General features: G+C 30.7%; 1 protein-coding gene across 1 annotated transcript; it reads left to right on the top strand.

Annotated features, from left to right (window-relative positions):
- Nucleotides 1–8,022: 8,022 nt before the first annotated feature.
- LOC129292262 (protein IQ-DOMAIN 3-like) lies at nucleotides 8,023–11,222 on the top strand. The gene is made up of 6 exons (XM_054929836.1): nucleotides 8,023–8,143; nucleotides 8,574–8,660; nucleotides 9,133–9,441; nucleotides 9,607–9,828; nucleotides 10,330–10,449; nucleotides 10,543–11,222. The coding sequence occupies exons 2-6, from the start codon at nucleotides 8,589–8,591 to the stop codon at nucleotides 11,005–11,007; spliced, it is 1,188 nt and encodes a 395-aa protein (XP_054785811.1). The 5' UTR covers nucleotides 8,023–8,143; nucleotides 8,574–8,588; the 3' UTR covers nucleotides 11,008–11,222.
- Nucleotides 11,223–16,631: the final 5,409 nt, after the last annotated feature.

Genomic DNA, 16,631 nt, shown 5'->3' with positions numbered 1-16,631 from the left:
TGATGCTTTTGGTGATTATCAAACATCAATCATGCCATTTTAAGAGTTATCATGATAAACTCGTGTATTTCCTGTCAATGGGGCGTTTGATTATTGGAAAATCATGAATGAAACCACTCAGCTGTTCTTTAGAACGATGGGGTCATTCGATTCTTCCAAATCCTGAGCGTGCGGTCCATATTACTCTTGCAAAGTCTCATTTGAAGGAAAGTATAAAACTATTGCCAGTTGTTTATGAATCTTCATAGAAATAAATAAACCATGGGCGATTTACTAGGGGTGATTCCATAATAGACGGTTGTTGGGGAGTTATCATTCAAGGACTACTAAAAGTATTTAATATCAAATAAAAACTAAAAGATTATGAAATATCACTGATCATGAAACTGATTTGGAAATAATTTAAATAGAAAAGATTATAACACTTCTACTTTTTTTTTAATTGATAAATAATCATTCATTAATTAACAAATACACATTTGTATTTAATGAGATGGCATTCATTAATTAACTTGTTCAAGAATATGAAAGAGTTTGATTGTGAAAATGAACAAGTGCAATTTATGTTTCAATAAATGATTATTCATTAATTAACAAATACCTATTTGCATTTAATAAAAAACTATTTGCTAATTGATAAGTTCAAGAACTTGAAAGAGCTTGATTGTTGTGAGAAAGGACAAATGTAGATTATGTTTCAATAAGTAAACATTTGTCCATTAATAAATACTATTTGTATTTAACAAGAAACTATTTGCTAATTGATAAGTTTAAGAATCTAAATTGTAAAACAAGACAATTATAGATCATGTTTTAACAAACAGTCATTCATTAATTACAAGCACCTATTCGTGTTTAACAAGAAACTATTTATTAATTAACACATTTATTTTTTAAAAAAGAAAAGTAGGATTATTATAATCTTTTCACATTTAAAATTATTTTTAAATCAATCCGGTAATTCTGCAATAATATTTTAAAATTTTTTTATTATTGTTTGATAGTAAATTGCCATAGCAATTCTTGAATGATATTATTCGTATGAGGCTATAGAATAGACGTCACTTTTTGATCAACTTTTAAGTGAACTAACTTATTTCCAAACTGTTGATAGTTGAGTTGAATAGGAGAGATTCAATTTTAAGCAAGTTTAAAGGCTCATTTGATAACCTATTCTAGAAATAACTTTATGTTCTGAAACCAAAAAAAAAAAATTTATTAGGTAATGTGTTTTCAAAAAGTATTTTAAAGAAAAAAAAAACCAAATATTATTTTAAAGAATGGAAAAATAAAAAAACTCTTTTGGGTGTTCTAGAATGATTATTTTAAAAAAATAAAAAAAATGTGAAAAACACTTGTTTTAATTATTTTTTTTATTTTTAAAACATGTTATTTAAACACTAGTTATTAAGACAATAAAATAAAAATAATTTCAAACAAGCCCTAACTATTTGAATCTTGTGGATAAGGGGAAAAATTGGATGGAGTGCCAAGCACGATGGCCTTTTTTTTAATATTGTAGTAGAGTTGATAATTCAGGCCAAGCCCGACAGGCCAACCTAAACCCTCCCTAAAAAAGTTAAAGCGGGCATGGCTACATAAGTTTTTTTAAGAAGATAAGATATTTTTAAACTTGATCTAAATAAGTCTAGCCTGAATTGAGTGTGATTGCTGAAATTTTTAGCTCTATATGTTTATGGAGTTGGCAATTTTAGCTAAATTTGACAAGACAGCCCAAATCTACCTAAAAAAAATTAAGGCTGAATTTAATTATATGAGCTTTTTAAAGAAGGAAGGATACTTTAAGCTCTATTCGAATAAACTCAATCCAAATTAAGCTCAATTTATTTAAATTATCGGCTCTACATTTTAGTTAGACGAGGCTTATTCAGGATGAGGATGAATATTGAATTTCAATTGCATTCCCAAACCTTTGAAAGGATTCTTCAAGCAAGATACAGGGTCAGCCAAACCATAGCGTAGAGTTAGGCACTTATCTCAGATGCCATGACATGAATTTTGGTTTGTTTATTGTTTGAGAAATAGTTTCGGGAATTTCAAATTTGAAATAGAAAGGACAGTTCCAAAGCAAAAGCTGGAGACAATAACAGTGTAACTTTTCCTCTTTATCTTCAAAAATAACAAGGTAACAAGTGGATGTAGCAATTAGTACTACTTATTTGTTAATTTATCTTTTAATAGAGTTGATGAAACTTATCATTTAGCATACTACTAGTACAGTAAGGCTGTGAGGGAATGATAACATATATTGAATCTCTAAGTCGTGACCAAAAAAAAAAAATTACTGCAGCAACTGGAAAGATGAACCTTTCAAATAGGATTAATCCTGCTATCAGAGACATCAATGATCAAAGGCACAACCCAAGCCCAGGCTCAATACCAAAAAAAAAAAAACAATTTATTAGTTTTAAAACAACCATCAGCGGCCGAACACAGGACAGAAGACAACCTTGGCACCCAAGAACATGAATTAGGACACAAATATAATGGCAGCACTTAAATAGACAAGCCAGCGGCGTCCATAAAAAAATGATTGTTCAATCAAAGACACGCAAAATTGCATAAGCTGAAAGTAAACGCCAAAACAAAACCAACAAAAAGGAAAAACCTCTCCACCACTGTAGATAAAGAGCCCAGATTTGGGAACGAAGGTTGCAAGATGAGGGCGGAAACTTCAAACTACAAACAGTACACCATACACTCGAATTCCAGAAAGAGGTATTACCTGCAAGAGACCAACGTTCACTGTAACTTATTGAAAATTGTGTTTTAGGATCAATCATTATACGATGAAGATTATTATTTAATAAATTTTTCTTTTGTTATTATATTAATTACACATTCACTATGATAACTGTATCTTTAGATAAATAATAGTGACTGTCCTAAACATCCCTAGTCAATCATCTATGAGAGATTATAAATAAAAAAAGACTAGTATAATTTTAATTAATTATAGATATATAAATCAAAGTCGTAGGCACTTAAAAGGGTACAAGGAGCAAGACCGACCCGCTATGAAAAAATTGTATGGTATAACTCATAAACTTATCTCATATGTAACCATATCACTAAGCCCTTGAACTTGAGATTATCATGGATTTTTGCATGATGAAAATCCATGATGATCACTAAACCTTAATCTAGTCAAAAGTCAACTTTAATTGCGTAATCATAAAGAACGTGATTGATTTTAGTGATATTCATGCAGAGAAATATGAGTTATTTTGTGCAAGAAATTCCTCCCCTTGTGTTTTATGTGTTATGGGATTAAATGATGAACTTGTGATATATGTATTTTTGGTTGAGCGTAGTGTGTTGGACGAGTCCTATAAGATCCATTGAGTGTGGTTGAGTGGTTAGTATGGGCTATTGGCACTTGGGTGTGAGTTTGGATACCACTGTTATGAGTTTTTGTGAAAAGTAATAAAAATATGTTTGAGTATCCAACTATTTGTAAAAAATAAATTTAAGTGCGAACCTTATGCCATTAACTAGAGTTAGTAAAAAGTTTTGTGTAGATACCAAAATCACCTTAATCGGACGTCGGATGAAGATTTGAGGCGCGTAAGAAGTTCGGTTAGAAAATTCGCCATTACAACTTTTTTTTTGTCACGAGCATAAAATTTTATGTTACAGCATAATTATACTAGAATCATTTTTTGAATTTTATACTACATCATAATTATGCCAGAATCATTTTTTTCTCTTTGACCCCAATTTGATGTTATTTTATCTTATATGATGTCTATGCTTTCGTATAAATATTTTGCTCTGATTTTAGTTTATGAAATGATTTTTAACATGTTAAGTTTTAAAAATTTGGGATCCTATTTATATAAATTTTACAAACTTAGTAATTTATTTGGATTATTTTTGTGATTACCTCAAATTTTGGAGTTAATTGTGGATTAATAAGGTAAACCTTATAAATTGAAAATGTATTGAGTTTTAGGTGCAATTTGTCCATCATAAGGGCCTTAGGTGGAATTCTCCCTGAATTATTGAACTTGTGACATGGGCATTTTCCATACTTGATTCACATTAACAAAAATGTGAGATTAGAAGAAAAGTACTGGTCAATTTTTTTTTTAAAGAATAAGAGACTAGAAGAAATTTTTTTTATTAAATGTGACTATTTATTATGATGTTATAATTAAAAATCTGACACTGTTAAACCAAATGAATAATTAAGTGGGTTGATAATATAAGATTGGACACGGAGAGGTTAGGACTATATATATATATATATATATGTAACATTCTATTTTTTATTTAAGTACTTAATTTTGGAAATTAAGGATTTAAAATTAGGATTGAAATTATTTTAGAGTTTAATTAAGGAATAATTTGTATTTATGGTGACTCACTTGTTTAGGCATTTGATCAGGGATTGAATTGGGCGCAAACTCATAAAAGAGGGTCAATTAGGATCTAAGATAGGTCATTGGGATGGATTGGGCCCAAAAGTGTGAGTTTGGGCCATTTTAACATTGTCTGCTCATGAACGAGCTTTGCACATAGGGCTGGACTGCACATAGACAACGACGGAGGTGGAGGATTGTTTTAATAAGGCATCTTCATGGCATGGGTGGACAAAATTAACACTATCACGACTGCACGTGGATGAGTGTTTTAAAAATAGCCCCTGTTTGCATTTTTAGACAGAACGTGAGAGAGGAGAGGAAAAATTAGAAAGTGCTTCATCGAGGTTCAGCTAGTGCACAATTTCCTGGCGTCCTTGAGCTAGTTTTAGGTCGTGCAACCTTTCAAGGTAAGTTCCTAACCTTCCCCTCTACTGTTTCATAGTTTATTTTAGGTTCCAAGTTGATTTTCAAATTAGAGTTTTGTTTTCTTAAGGGGAAAGTAATATGAAGTTATGGTGATTTAATATGATTGTTGAGATTGTCGTTATTTAGATATTACTATGCAACTGTTGTAATTCAACTATGAATTTACTTTGTTAATGTATGAAATGTGCGTGATGATATGATGCTAGAAATGGTTGTATTGTGGTCAAGTTGTTCGCTCTCAGGTAGACTCTAGTTAGATCATGTTGACAATTTAAGAAAAGTAGGGATCTAGCCCACATTAGATTATAATTATTACGCTTATATTTGAGGAGTGTTGTCTATTCGACTAGAGTTTAGTGTAATTAATTTTGGGGACACTTGAATTACATTGCTGTCTAATGATTGTGACTAAAATGACATTTTGGACTTTAAACTGCCCTGGGAACTACGCTTGATGCATCTTTATTAAATGGTAGATTTGAGTACTATTTTTAAATGGAATCCCATCAGATTCACTTTATTTGACATTATTTTTCATCGGCATTTGTTTTTGTAACTTACTTAGTATCTAAGTTATTAAAATAGGCTTATTTTTTTTATATTTAAATATTTTTCTATCATGATAGATCCTTCGTTATCATAGTAGCTTATTTTAAAAAATATTTTATCATAAAAAAAGCTCTTTCTATCATGGTCAACTTTACAAAATAATTTTAATTTTTAATTATCATGAAAGTCTATTTTCTATCATGGTAGAGTTTTAAAAATTGCTTTTACTCTTTATTATCATGATAAACCTTTTTCTATAATGGTAAATGACTAAATGTCTAATAGTTAAGGTTTTATTATTTAATTGTATTTTCACAAAAATTTGAAGATAAATTTTTAGAGTGTTACACTATACATACATAGATAAGGTTTGGCCAGGCTTCATCCTAACTTCATATAGTAGTTCAGGTATTGAGCCACTCCGAGGTTTAGGCTGGATTTAGCCCAACCCAAAGCTAATTTTTTAAAATATGAAAACAATTTTTTAATAAAAATATACTTACAATTATTTAAAATATTTTTCTTATAAAAATAATTTTGGAATTAAAATAATGATTTTTAAAATTTTATATGCTAAAAATATCTATGATTTTTACCTAATGTAAACTTATAAAGTTAAAAAAATCAATTAATTTTTTTTAAAAATGTTATAAAAATTTAAAATTATAAAAATATCTATAATAATCATAAAAAAACAATAATAATAAATTCTAAAGAAAAAAATACTACAAAATAATGAATTTTTACATAAACTTAAACAAGAAAAATAAAAAAGTATGTATTTTTTTGAGTTGAGTAGGGCAAGGCGGGTGTTTACCTCTCGGCTTGACCAATTTGACTAGCTAGGACGAGGCCACGTTAAATGGACTATTGAGGTGCATGAACGATCCCATGAGAGATATATTGAGAGAGAATATGGAAATGATATATATGCTTGAAGTATAGTTGGCTATTCATCTAATAATCCATACTAGGCATGCATGATGTATGAGATTTGAATCCTCTTCATAGCTCTTTCAATACACCTTTTCATACCCAATTTTATCCATTCATTTAATTGTTGTTTTATTTTAACATTGGTTTGAGAGTCAATTATGATATTTACAATTGAGCCATCGCCTTTTTTTAACAATGGTTTTTTATTTAACCGACATTAAAAGGTGACGTGAAATGCAAGTATAAGTTCTTCGTTATCATTATTTAAATGCTTTTGAAAATAAGATCACAACTAAATGAATAATACTATATTTATGTTAATATTATAATTAACAATCCTACACCATTAAACCAAGTTAATAATTAAATGGAGGCTAAAATGCATAAAACTCTTATGAACTTTGAGGCAATTGTATTTGATCCTTCTCATCTTTCAATGATTGAAATTAACCCCCATAACCTTTAGTTTTCTTTTTCAAAATCCCTCCTATTAATTAATTTTTATTTTATTAATACAATTACTATCATGTGAGATTAATGCAATGCACATGGCACATAATATAGAAAAATATTTTTATTATTTTTTAACACGATTTAAGGAGGGCAAAATTGTAATTTACACTTTTAACACAAATGACGATGCTTTCTTTTCTTCTAGTTGAGTGATATTATTCTCATTGTTCCCGAGCAATACAATTTAAGAGAAAAATCATAAATTTATTTTTTTTATCAATAAAAACAGCCTTTTATATTAAACAAATGAAAAGAAAAATCTGTAAAACTTATCATTAATAAAAATTATATAAATAAAAATTTATCCTCTAATACAAGAAAACTATGATATTTTACAAGTTATTTTTAACAAAACTGATACAAATCACTAATTGTAAAAAAATATCTTATTCTAAAGCAGTACACATTCCATTTGTAACATATCAATAACATATTTTTTGTTTGAATAAGTACCAAAAACTTCATTCAAAGAAGAAAATAACAACTAAAAACAAATAAGAGCCAAAAAAAATAACCAAAGCAAATAACAAAATTTATATGACTCTTATCAATGACAACATTTAGATATTTTACTTTTTATTTGTTTAATATAAAAAGCTATTTTGATTGGCAAAGAATAATAAGATTGTAATTTTTTTCCTTAAATTATGCTGCCTAATAATAAAAATTATCATGTATGTTAAAAGTCAAAATTATAATTTTACTCCTCCTTAAATTATGTTAAAAATAATAAAAATATTTTTAATATCATATTACATTACTATGACATGGCAAGAACTGTAGTAATAAAATAACAGTTAATTAATGGTAGGGGTTTTAAAAAATATAATTAAATATTATAGAGGTTAATTTTAAATATTAAAATGTGAGAGGAGGTCACATGCAACTACATCAAATTAAATGTTATGATGCTTTTATACATTTTAGTCTTAAATGGATAGATGAAATTGGATATTAAAAAATGTACCGAGGAAGGCAACAATGAGTGATCTAAGGTCCCATTTGGGATGGTGGAATGATTTTTGAGGACCTAAATCCATCATGCATGTTCAAAAATAACTAAAATAATTTATTTGGTCTACTGTAGGAATTGTTGTATTACTAAAAATAGAAATTACGAAGAGTAATTAGGGTCGGGATCTCCTAACTCGACAATTTCTTGTGTAATTATGGCATTTCTCCCGTTGAAGCTTTCTTCGCCAAGTTCTGGTTCCTCTCTCTTTTCCCTTCACGCTTCACGCCTGGCCATCAACTTCTCTTGCCTTCAACTGGGGCCAATCACCTCGCTTCCCATACAGCTCTAAAGATCTGTGTTTTCGTGCAAATTAAAGGTACTGTAATATTGTTTAAAACAAGTTAATTATTCGCATATCTGTTTCCGGAATTTACAGACTTGACGTTAACCAATTCCACCTTCTTTTAAAAGTTTGTGTCAGGTTCCTTTTCCTTGCGTGGCTGGAGTTTGGCTTATATTTAACACCTAACTTTGAATTCAAAGAGGCAATAATCATGTGCACCACGTGTATATTGTATATGTACCACCTATCAGGAATTGCTACATGCATGTACTCAGATTACTTGCAGTCAATGCACTTCGAATTTTTCGGAACTAATGTGTATTATCGCTTGAAAAAAAAAATATGTTTGTGTATGTTGATATTAGTAACTCATTGCACGTAGAATTAAAATCATGTTCATCCCTCCCTTTTTCTAATTAACATGTTGGCCTTATACAAAGCTCTTCTTCTGTTGTCTTCCAAGATAAATGACTAGGACATGGCTAGGAAATGGGGTTGGTTTTCTGCTGTGAAGAAAGTTATCAATCCTGCTGATTCCAAGAAAGATCAGGTTGATTATATTATTTTGTAATTTCCATGTTATCTCTAGCAAGAACAAGAACTAAGTTGTTTTTTCCCTAAAATATATATTTAATTCTTTAATTTATATACGTTTTTATTTTAGTCCTTTAACTTTATAAAATGTCCTTTTAGTTCTTTAACCTTAACATTGTTAGTCTCATCTCAACAAATTTTTATATTAAAATTTTCAATATTGATAAAATATTATCAAATATTGGCATATTAAGTTTAATTTTTTTAAAATAATAATGATTGGTACACCAAAATAATCATTTAAAAATAATGATATTAAAGTTAAATAATTAAAAGAGTGCTTTATAAAAATAAGAAACTAAATTTAAATTTTATATAAAGTTAAAAAATTAAAAATATATTTTATCTTTTTTTTTTAACGTTTCTGCTCTGAAATCAGAACAGATTTTAATTCAGTACAATTGTTTTGTCTTTTAAATAAAAATCAGAAAAACCATAAGTTGAAGGCAACATGGTTTGCCGGACCCGCAGATTTGGATCCAGCTCTCTCATCACCAAAAGTAGAACCGACATTTGATGCCGCTCCTCCTCTTCCATCTATTGGCACTGAGGAAGAGATCAATGAAAATAGCAAGCAAGCTTATTTGGTGGATGATGCCACTGCAGTTGTTGCAGCAGATGCTGCTATTGCTGATGCAGAGGTTGTTCATCCAACAAGTCATCAGCCTCAGTGCTCGGTGAAGACAAAGGAAGAAATAGCAGCTATCAAAATTCAGACGGCATTTCGAGGGTATTTGGTACGAATTTGTTGTTCTATTGATTCTTGTGATTCCAGCTGCAGCGTGCATTTTCAAAAGCAGCTTCTTTTCTGTTACAGTTGACACAATCTGCCCAGCAATATAATACCACGACTTGAATTATATGCATAGGAATGTTACATTTTATCGTTTCTGGGTTTTCAGGCAAGGAGGGACTTACATGCATTGAGAGGGTTGGTGAGGTTGAAAACAATGATACAAGGGCATTCTATTCAACAGCAAGCAGCAGCCACCTTGCGATGCATGCAGACTCTTGCCAAGGTGCAATCTCAGATTCGTGAGAGGAGAATCAGAATGTCTGAGGAGAACCAGTCCCTTCAGCGGCAACTGCAGCGGAAACAAGAAAAGAATAAGCCTCAAACCACAGTAAATTTTCTTCATAATTTCTTTTTAATGTAGACTATATTTGGTGCAACTGCGAGTTAAGGAGAGAAACTTCATTGAGATGTGCAGATTTCATTTGATCAGCTAAATAAGTAGTTCTAACATTGTTGTTTATTTGTTGGTTGTGGCAGTGGCTAAAGTGATTGTTAAGCACAACGTTTGTAGTGTTAATTTTTGACAATCGGTTTATTATTCCCCTTTGACCCTCTAAATGAACTTCTCGATCGATCAAATGTAGCATGCAATTAATGGCTAAATCTCTTCACGATAAATAAAAATATGATTTGGTGATGTTTCAGGTTCTCGTATCATATATGTACATCCCCGGATGACTTGTTCCTTCTGATATTGTGGGCACGCAAATCCGGTTAATAAGAGTGCTTGTATTTTGCTGTTAAATGGAGGCCGGGAATGGATCTTATGTTATGTAATGAATAATGGTTTTTATAATTTGGACTAATTGAAGCGGCGAACGCAATGCAGGCGGGAGAAGAATGGGATGATAGCACGAAATCTAAGGAAGAGATCAAAGCGAGATTGTCGGACAGAAAAGAGGCAGCTACGAGAAGAGAGCGAGCTCGGACTTACTCATCCTTGCACCAGGTAAGAAAACAGTGGAGAACCTAAATGTAAGATATTGGGGTTCAGCATCGTATCATATATAATGTTATTATTTATTTTTTTTAATGAAAACAGCAAAAATGGAAGAAGGCTTCAAAATCTGGGAATAGGACGCTTGCGGCTAACATGAATCCAGACTGGAGTTGGAGTTGGGGGGAGCGATGGGTGGGATCACGGCCATGGGACGAGAAGGAGGTTGCATCCATGGAGAGTGAAGCAAGGCGTGGCAGCGGTTCAGTGGGTGATCACCGCCATGCCCAAAAACCAAGCCGGCCTCCCAACCCACATTCGGCAAGGCCTGCATCGAGAAACAGCGATAATGAGGAAGAGTCAAGGGCCCGACAGCACCAGCGGAGGCATAGCATCGCAGAATGGTCAATAGTGAAGGGCAAGTATTCTTCTTCAGCCTTAAAGCTATGCGGTCCCTCTACGACCAGGAGGCCCTCCTTCCCGTCGTCTGCTTCAAAAAGGCACTCGTGTCCTCCTGAGATGCAAACTTTCTTGGAAAACCAGAAAGCAAGACTAGAATTCAACTCATAACACATTGTTAGATGGCCTGTAGGTCAAGTCTTCTTTTGACAAGGGGCATGAGGAGTGAATCAGGAAATGCCCTCTTCTTAATCACTTTCTGTCCTTCCCTCCTTAACCCACCTCATCTTCTTTAACTGTTTCCTCTCCCCACTCGTGCGTACCGTTGCTATTTGTAACATTCTAATGATATGTTTGGATGGATATGAATTTGAATTTGAGTCAAATTCTTTGTTTGGGTAATTATAAATATGTAAAATTTGACTCAAATTTAAATTCAAATTTTACTTTAATCTCTTTATAATTTTAAATCTTTTTTGAACTTTTTTTATTTCGTTCATCAACTTCACGACCCTCTCAACTTCAACATTACTACCTTCAATGACCATTCATTGACACCGCAAGTGACAACTAAGATTAGATGGTTAGCACTGATTGAAACTAGACCATCGATTGTGATTGGGACAAGACCGTTGATGCTGATTGGGACCAAACAACTGATTGTGACAGGGACCAAAGGAACGAACAGCCAAGGTGGACCGAGACCAAACAACCTGTAACACCCTAATTTTTTTTAAAATAGTTAATTCAACCATGGTAGAAAGTTGTCTATCGTGATAAAAAAAAGTCAACATATTTAATATTTTTTAAATTAATTCTGTAATTTAAAATACTACCATAGTAGAAAATAATTAAACATAGCTTTATAAAATATTTTACCTTTTAAAATGACTACTGTGGTATAAAAAGTTCTACCATGGTAGAAAGAATTAAGCTAAATAAATAAATACTGCCATGATAAATAAAATTAAAATTAAACTCTTTAAATTGTCATTTTCAAAATTTAGAATCTCAAACATTTATAAAATAAAAATAAGTGTGAAAGGCCCACATAATCCCATTTAAAATTAAAAACATAATAAAAAAATATAATGGCAAAAGTAAAAAAGTTGCACGTTTCAAAATTTTATAATCTTTCCAAATAACACAAAATAATTTTTGTTACTACTCATACACATCTGTAATTATAGTTGGTTACAGCCACCCAACACAATTTATATAGAGAAAATCAATATAAATTCATCTAGCATTTGGCTTTAGTTTATGCAACACAATATCATTATAAAACTGTCTTTTCACATGCCATTTAGGCCAAAATATTATTTTCCCACCCTTATGCTCCCTATAATTACAAACTAAAGCCAACAATCATAGATAGACCAATTGGTCGAACTCAACAAACAAGCTAAAACACATGGTCCAATCATCATTTTTTTTTAACATCCAACGTCATCAAGTATCATCAATGTCTCAATAAATATAAAAATATTTATCAACAATGTATATTTACAGTCATCCCAAAACATATAACATGTAGAAACTATTTAAAGAGACATGATCACAATTATAAATCCATATATTCAATAAAGAACGAAAGCCCTGACATTGACAATAATGCATTATAAAAATTATAAATCTGAACCCAGAGAGAGGAAGCGATTCCATAACACTAAGCCTCTAGGGCTTCTCCAAATACCACACACTTAACTCTTTTCTTGAAAAATGTTAACCACATTATGAGACTTAAAAGTCTCAGTAACCAATGCCAATTTATGATAGTGTATATAAATAGTTAAATGTGTACTTGCTAAGTGGGGAAACAACAATCATATAATTTTAACAAAAATACAAGAAATATTGTAATGCATGAACAACAATCATCCTTATCTCCTTTCATTAACCTCGAGCCATAGCGCTCACTCGGTGCTAAATTACTCGACCAAAGGTAGATTAGCCCGAGCTCTTATAAGCCAACTATTGGGCCTCCAATAAGGGCACACCACATGGCACAAAAATACAACAACAAGAAGAAGTCTCCCAACACTTCCCACAATAATCAAACAAATTCATATTAATATTGTATAATTATACAATATTACAATCTTCACAATTTTTTTATTTTCAATAATATTACAACATGACATCTTACTTAGCAAAAATACTTCAAAATACATATTCACAATTTCACAATTTTTCTCAATAATCACGCAAATAACATGAAGCAACACTAATCACAAACTAAAACATGGTTACCTTGTAGCTTTGTCAATAAATTATCCTTTACAACTTCTCTTTCACTACAATTTTTACCAATAAAATAATCTACATATGACATAGCATTATAACATATTAGTTTCAACTATTGAAACCAATAAAACAACTCTAATTTTAGAGTTAGAGGATATAACTTTTACTTTCAATTTTATTATTTATATCATTTCTAAGGTTAGTATAACAAACCAAAATTCTAACCTTCTTCTAACAAATTACAAACATTAACAAGTTATAATTAGCCTCTAATTTATTTATTATTATTTTTTAGTATCACCATTTTCCTCTTTTTCATTCTATAAATTCGCACAAAAATATTCCATAAATAAAAAATTTAATCTTATGTCACAAATCATCATTGTAGCACCTTACAATCATTTTAAACCCAAATAAGCTCCTAATCATTACAAAGAAACCCTAATTTTCTCTCAACTTTATTTTCTTTAAAAAATTTTATTCACTACTACAAATAAATTTCTCCATCCCAATTACATTTATATCATTCAATAACCTAATTTCATTTATTAGAGATATTAAACAATGATAATTTCTCCAAATCATCCTTAATTTCAAAATTCCAACACCTACAATACCTACAAAAATCACTAATATTAACACTCAATTATAAACCTCAAAACCATTCCATTTCATCATATATATATAACCTTCATTAAACCAAAATAAATAATTAAATTTGAATAAACCCCACCACCATATTCATACATCCCAATTTTCTCAACTAAAATCTAGCTTTAATCCTTCAAATCAACAATTTGGACAAATCTAAACCACATAAACTATTATTCTAAGATCATTAGCCCTACTAAAAACAAATAATTAATTGAAATACTCATAAATTCAAAATATACCAAACCTTAAGTTTTTCACTGTAAAAAAAATTAAAAGTTAAAGAGACTGCTTGACTAAAAGAATATTTAAAATACTTATATAATTTTAAAAAGTTTAAAATTTCATTCAAAATATCCTATTATAGAGCATTACCTTCAAAAATCGCTCAGCCTCTCCCTCGCATAGCGTTGCTGGAATTAGAGAACAAAGAAGAAGGAGAATACGCAGGGGAAGACAAGTTGTGGGTCATAGGTGGTGAATTTATTTAAAAGTGTGGGTCCCACATCACTTTCCTTTCTTCTTCTTCTTCTTCTTCTTAAGAAATGCTTCTGCCACCGTTTCAAGTTTTTACTTTTCTTTTTTTTTTTGTAATTTATATTTCTCTTTTCTTTTCTCTCTTATTATCATTATAATTATATTATTATTATTTGTTTCTATTCCAAAACATCTTAACCTAAAATTTTATATTAAGTCATCCCTAATGATCATCTTCTAATTTATTTAATTACTTTTAAATATTCTTTTTAATTTTTATTAATTTAAATTGAGATGTTACATCACCAGTAACAACCTAGACCAAATGTCTAGAGCCAATCAAGACAGGACTGTTAAGGAAAGCAGGCATCAATCAAGACAGGATGACCTAAATGACCAGTTTAACTCGAACTAGATCATCGATGCTAATTGAGAGAGGGCTTGTTTTGATAGGGATTAGATTGCTGGTACCAATTATGATTAGATTGCTGTCGTTAACAAGGACCACCCTCCTCTACCACATGATGCTAGTTTGCTATCATCATTATCATTTGATGCCTGTTTAATGTCATCATTTCATATTGGTCTGCTACCATCGTTTAGTACTAGTTTTGCATCCAACCTGTGTCTGTTTGCTGTCACCACTCTTTAGGACCAGTCTGTGGTCACTGTCTTTGATTCATTTGCCTTCATCATCCAACACCAAACACCATTTTAACAAAGAATGTTCAAGCGTCATCATCCAAAGTCCAATCCATAGCCCTGAGACTATTGTAATTATCCTATGCTAATCCTTAGGTGTTGTTTATTGGACCACCAATGTCAACTAGGACTGGACTACCGCCTGGACTACTAATGTTGTCTAGATTTAGATGGCTAGAGTTGACCAAGATCGAGTTGCCACCCTTGATCAGGACTGGACCACAAATTTTGACTAGGGTTAGACCGCTAACATTGTCCGAGTTACCTTTAAATTTAAATCTAGAATTTGAAATTTGAAATTTTATTTAAAATCCAAACAAAATATTTTAATATTATAATTTAAAATTTTTTATATTATCTAAATAAAGGATTTAAAATTTATGAACTTCAAATGTGAGATTTCAAATCAAAATTTTCAACTTAAATTCATCCATCCAAATGCAACCTAATTTCATTTGAAGATGATTCTAGCTTTGCTTTTTTTTTTTTTATTGCTAAAATATAAATGCCTTTTACAACAATGACAATAAAGTCTCAAAGGAAGCAATTTATTCAAGATAAATATCAAGAGATTAAAAACCTCACATAAGTTCTATAGTCCTTCAGTGATCAAAACTAACAAGAAAAAAAAAACTCAATTACCCTTCTAAAAAAAATTCTAATTGTGCACCACTATTATCATGTTCTCTCGAAAAATTATGCTCCAAAACCTAAATATGTCCCTTCTAAAAATACCTTATCCCTTATCTCTTACATCTCCTCCTCTGTCATCCCAGTGGGTGGATGCAGCCACCTATTCCACCATTTGTTGTGCACTACTTAGGGCTGTCAGGGCTTCAATCCTCTAAATCGATGAAATGGAGGGGCTCTTCAGTGATTTATTTGTTCTATAAAAGAAATAGTAGCACTTGGCCTGATCTCAATGCCCTGAATCAAAGACCAATACTAGAAAAGAGAAGTTACTCATTTTGGATTTACAATTTGAAGAGATGCACTTTCTGATGTGTAGCATGCATTGTAAATAAAAAAAGGGAATGCTTAGTTGCAAATAAAAAATGGAAAAGCTATTTGTGAATTAAAAATTATAACTTTACTTGCAAACTAAAGAGCTTTTAGCTGCAAATAAAGGAGTAACTGTTGTAAATTTTTAGGATTGGCCAAGTCAATTTTGCATCTTTAACTTTGATGTTAAAATTTTTATTCTAAGTTAAAAATAGGAACTTTACTTTCAAACTATAGAACCTTTTAGTTTCAAATTAAAAGGAGTAACTATTTCAATGGACTAAATCATTTCTCATGAATTTCTGTTAAATTTTTTATTCCAAATTAAACACTACTTGCAAATTTAAAAAAATGTAAGTTGTAAATTAGGGAGTGGTAGTTGCAAAGCCTTGAAACTGACCAAATCAGTTATCTTAAGCTTCTATCAAACCATTGATTCCAAATTAAAAATAGCAACGTTACTTGCAAACAAATGAGCAGTTAGTTACAAATCTAAGAATAGCCGTTGTAATTGTTCATGTCATTTCTAATATCAAACTTATGTGTTAAACTTTTAATCCCTTCATTAAAAATGGGAACGCTACTTGCAAATTAAGGAAGATCAAGTTGCAAAATAAATCTTCTCTTTCACAATAGAAATGATTTTGTGTTCTTAAACAAAAACAGGAAAACTAGTTGCAAATTTGGGATATAGAGTTGCAAAACTCTAGAAGAGA

Source organism: Prosopis cineraria, unplaced genomic scaffold, assembly GCF_029017545.1.
Source record: "Prosopis cineraria cultivar Desert tree isolate PC_DT_omini unplaced genomic scaffold, ASM2901754v1 PC14, whole genome shotgun sequence".
NCBI classification, from domain to species: domain Eukaryota; kingdom Viridiplantae; phylum Streptophyta; class Magnoliopsida; order Fabales; family Fabaceae; genus Prosopis; species Prosopis cineraria.
This window is presented reverse-complemented; position numbering and strand designations above follow the sequence as displayed.

What these genes read in the sequence shown, in the direction of transcription:
- LOC129292262 (XM_054929836.1), top strand. Translation starts at nt 8,589, where the DNA reads ATGGCTAGGAAATGGGGTTGGTTTTCTGCTGTGAAGAAAGTTATCAAT. An exon ending in CTGATTCCAAGAAAGATCAG is followed by an intron (nt 8,661 to 9,132) that starts GTTGATTATATT and finishes AATAAAAATCAG; the next exon opens with AAAAACCATAAGTTGAAGGC. An exon ending in AGAATAAGCCTCAAACCACA is followed by an intron (nt 9,829 to 10,329) that starts GTAAATTTTCTT and finishes AACGCAATGCAG; the next exon opens with GCGGGAGAAGAATGGGATGA.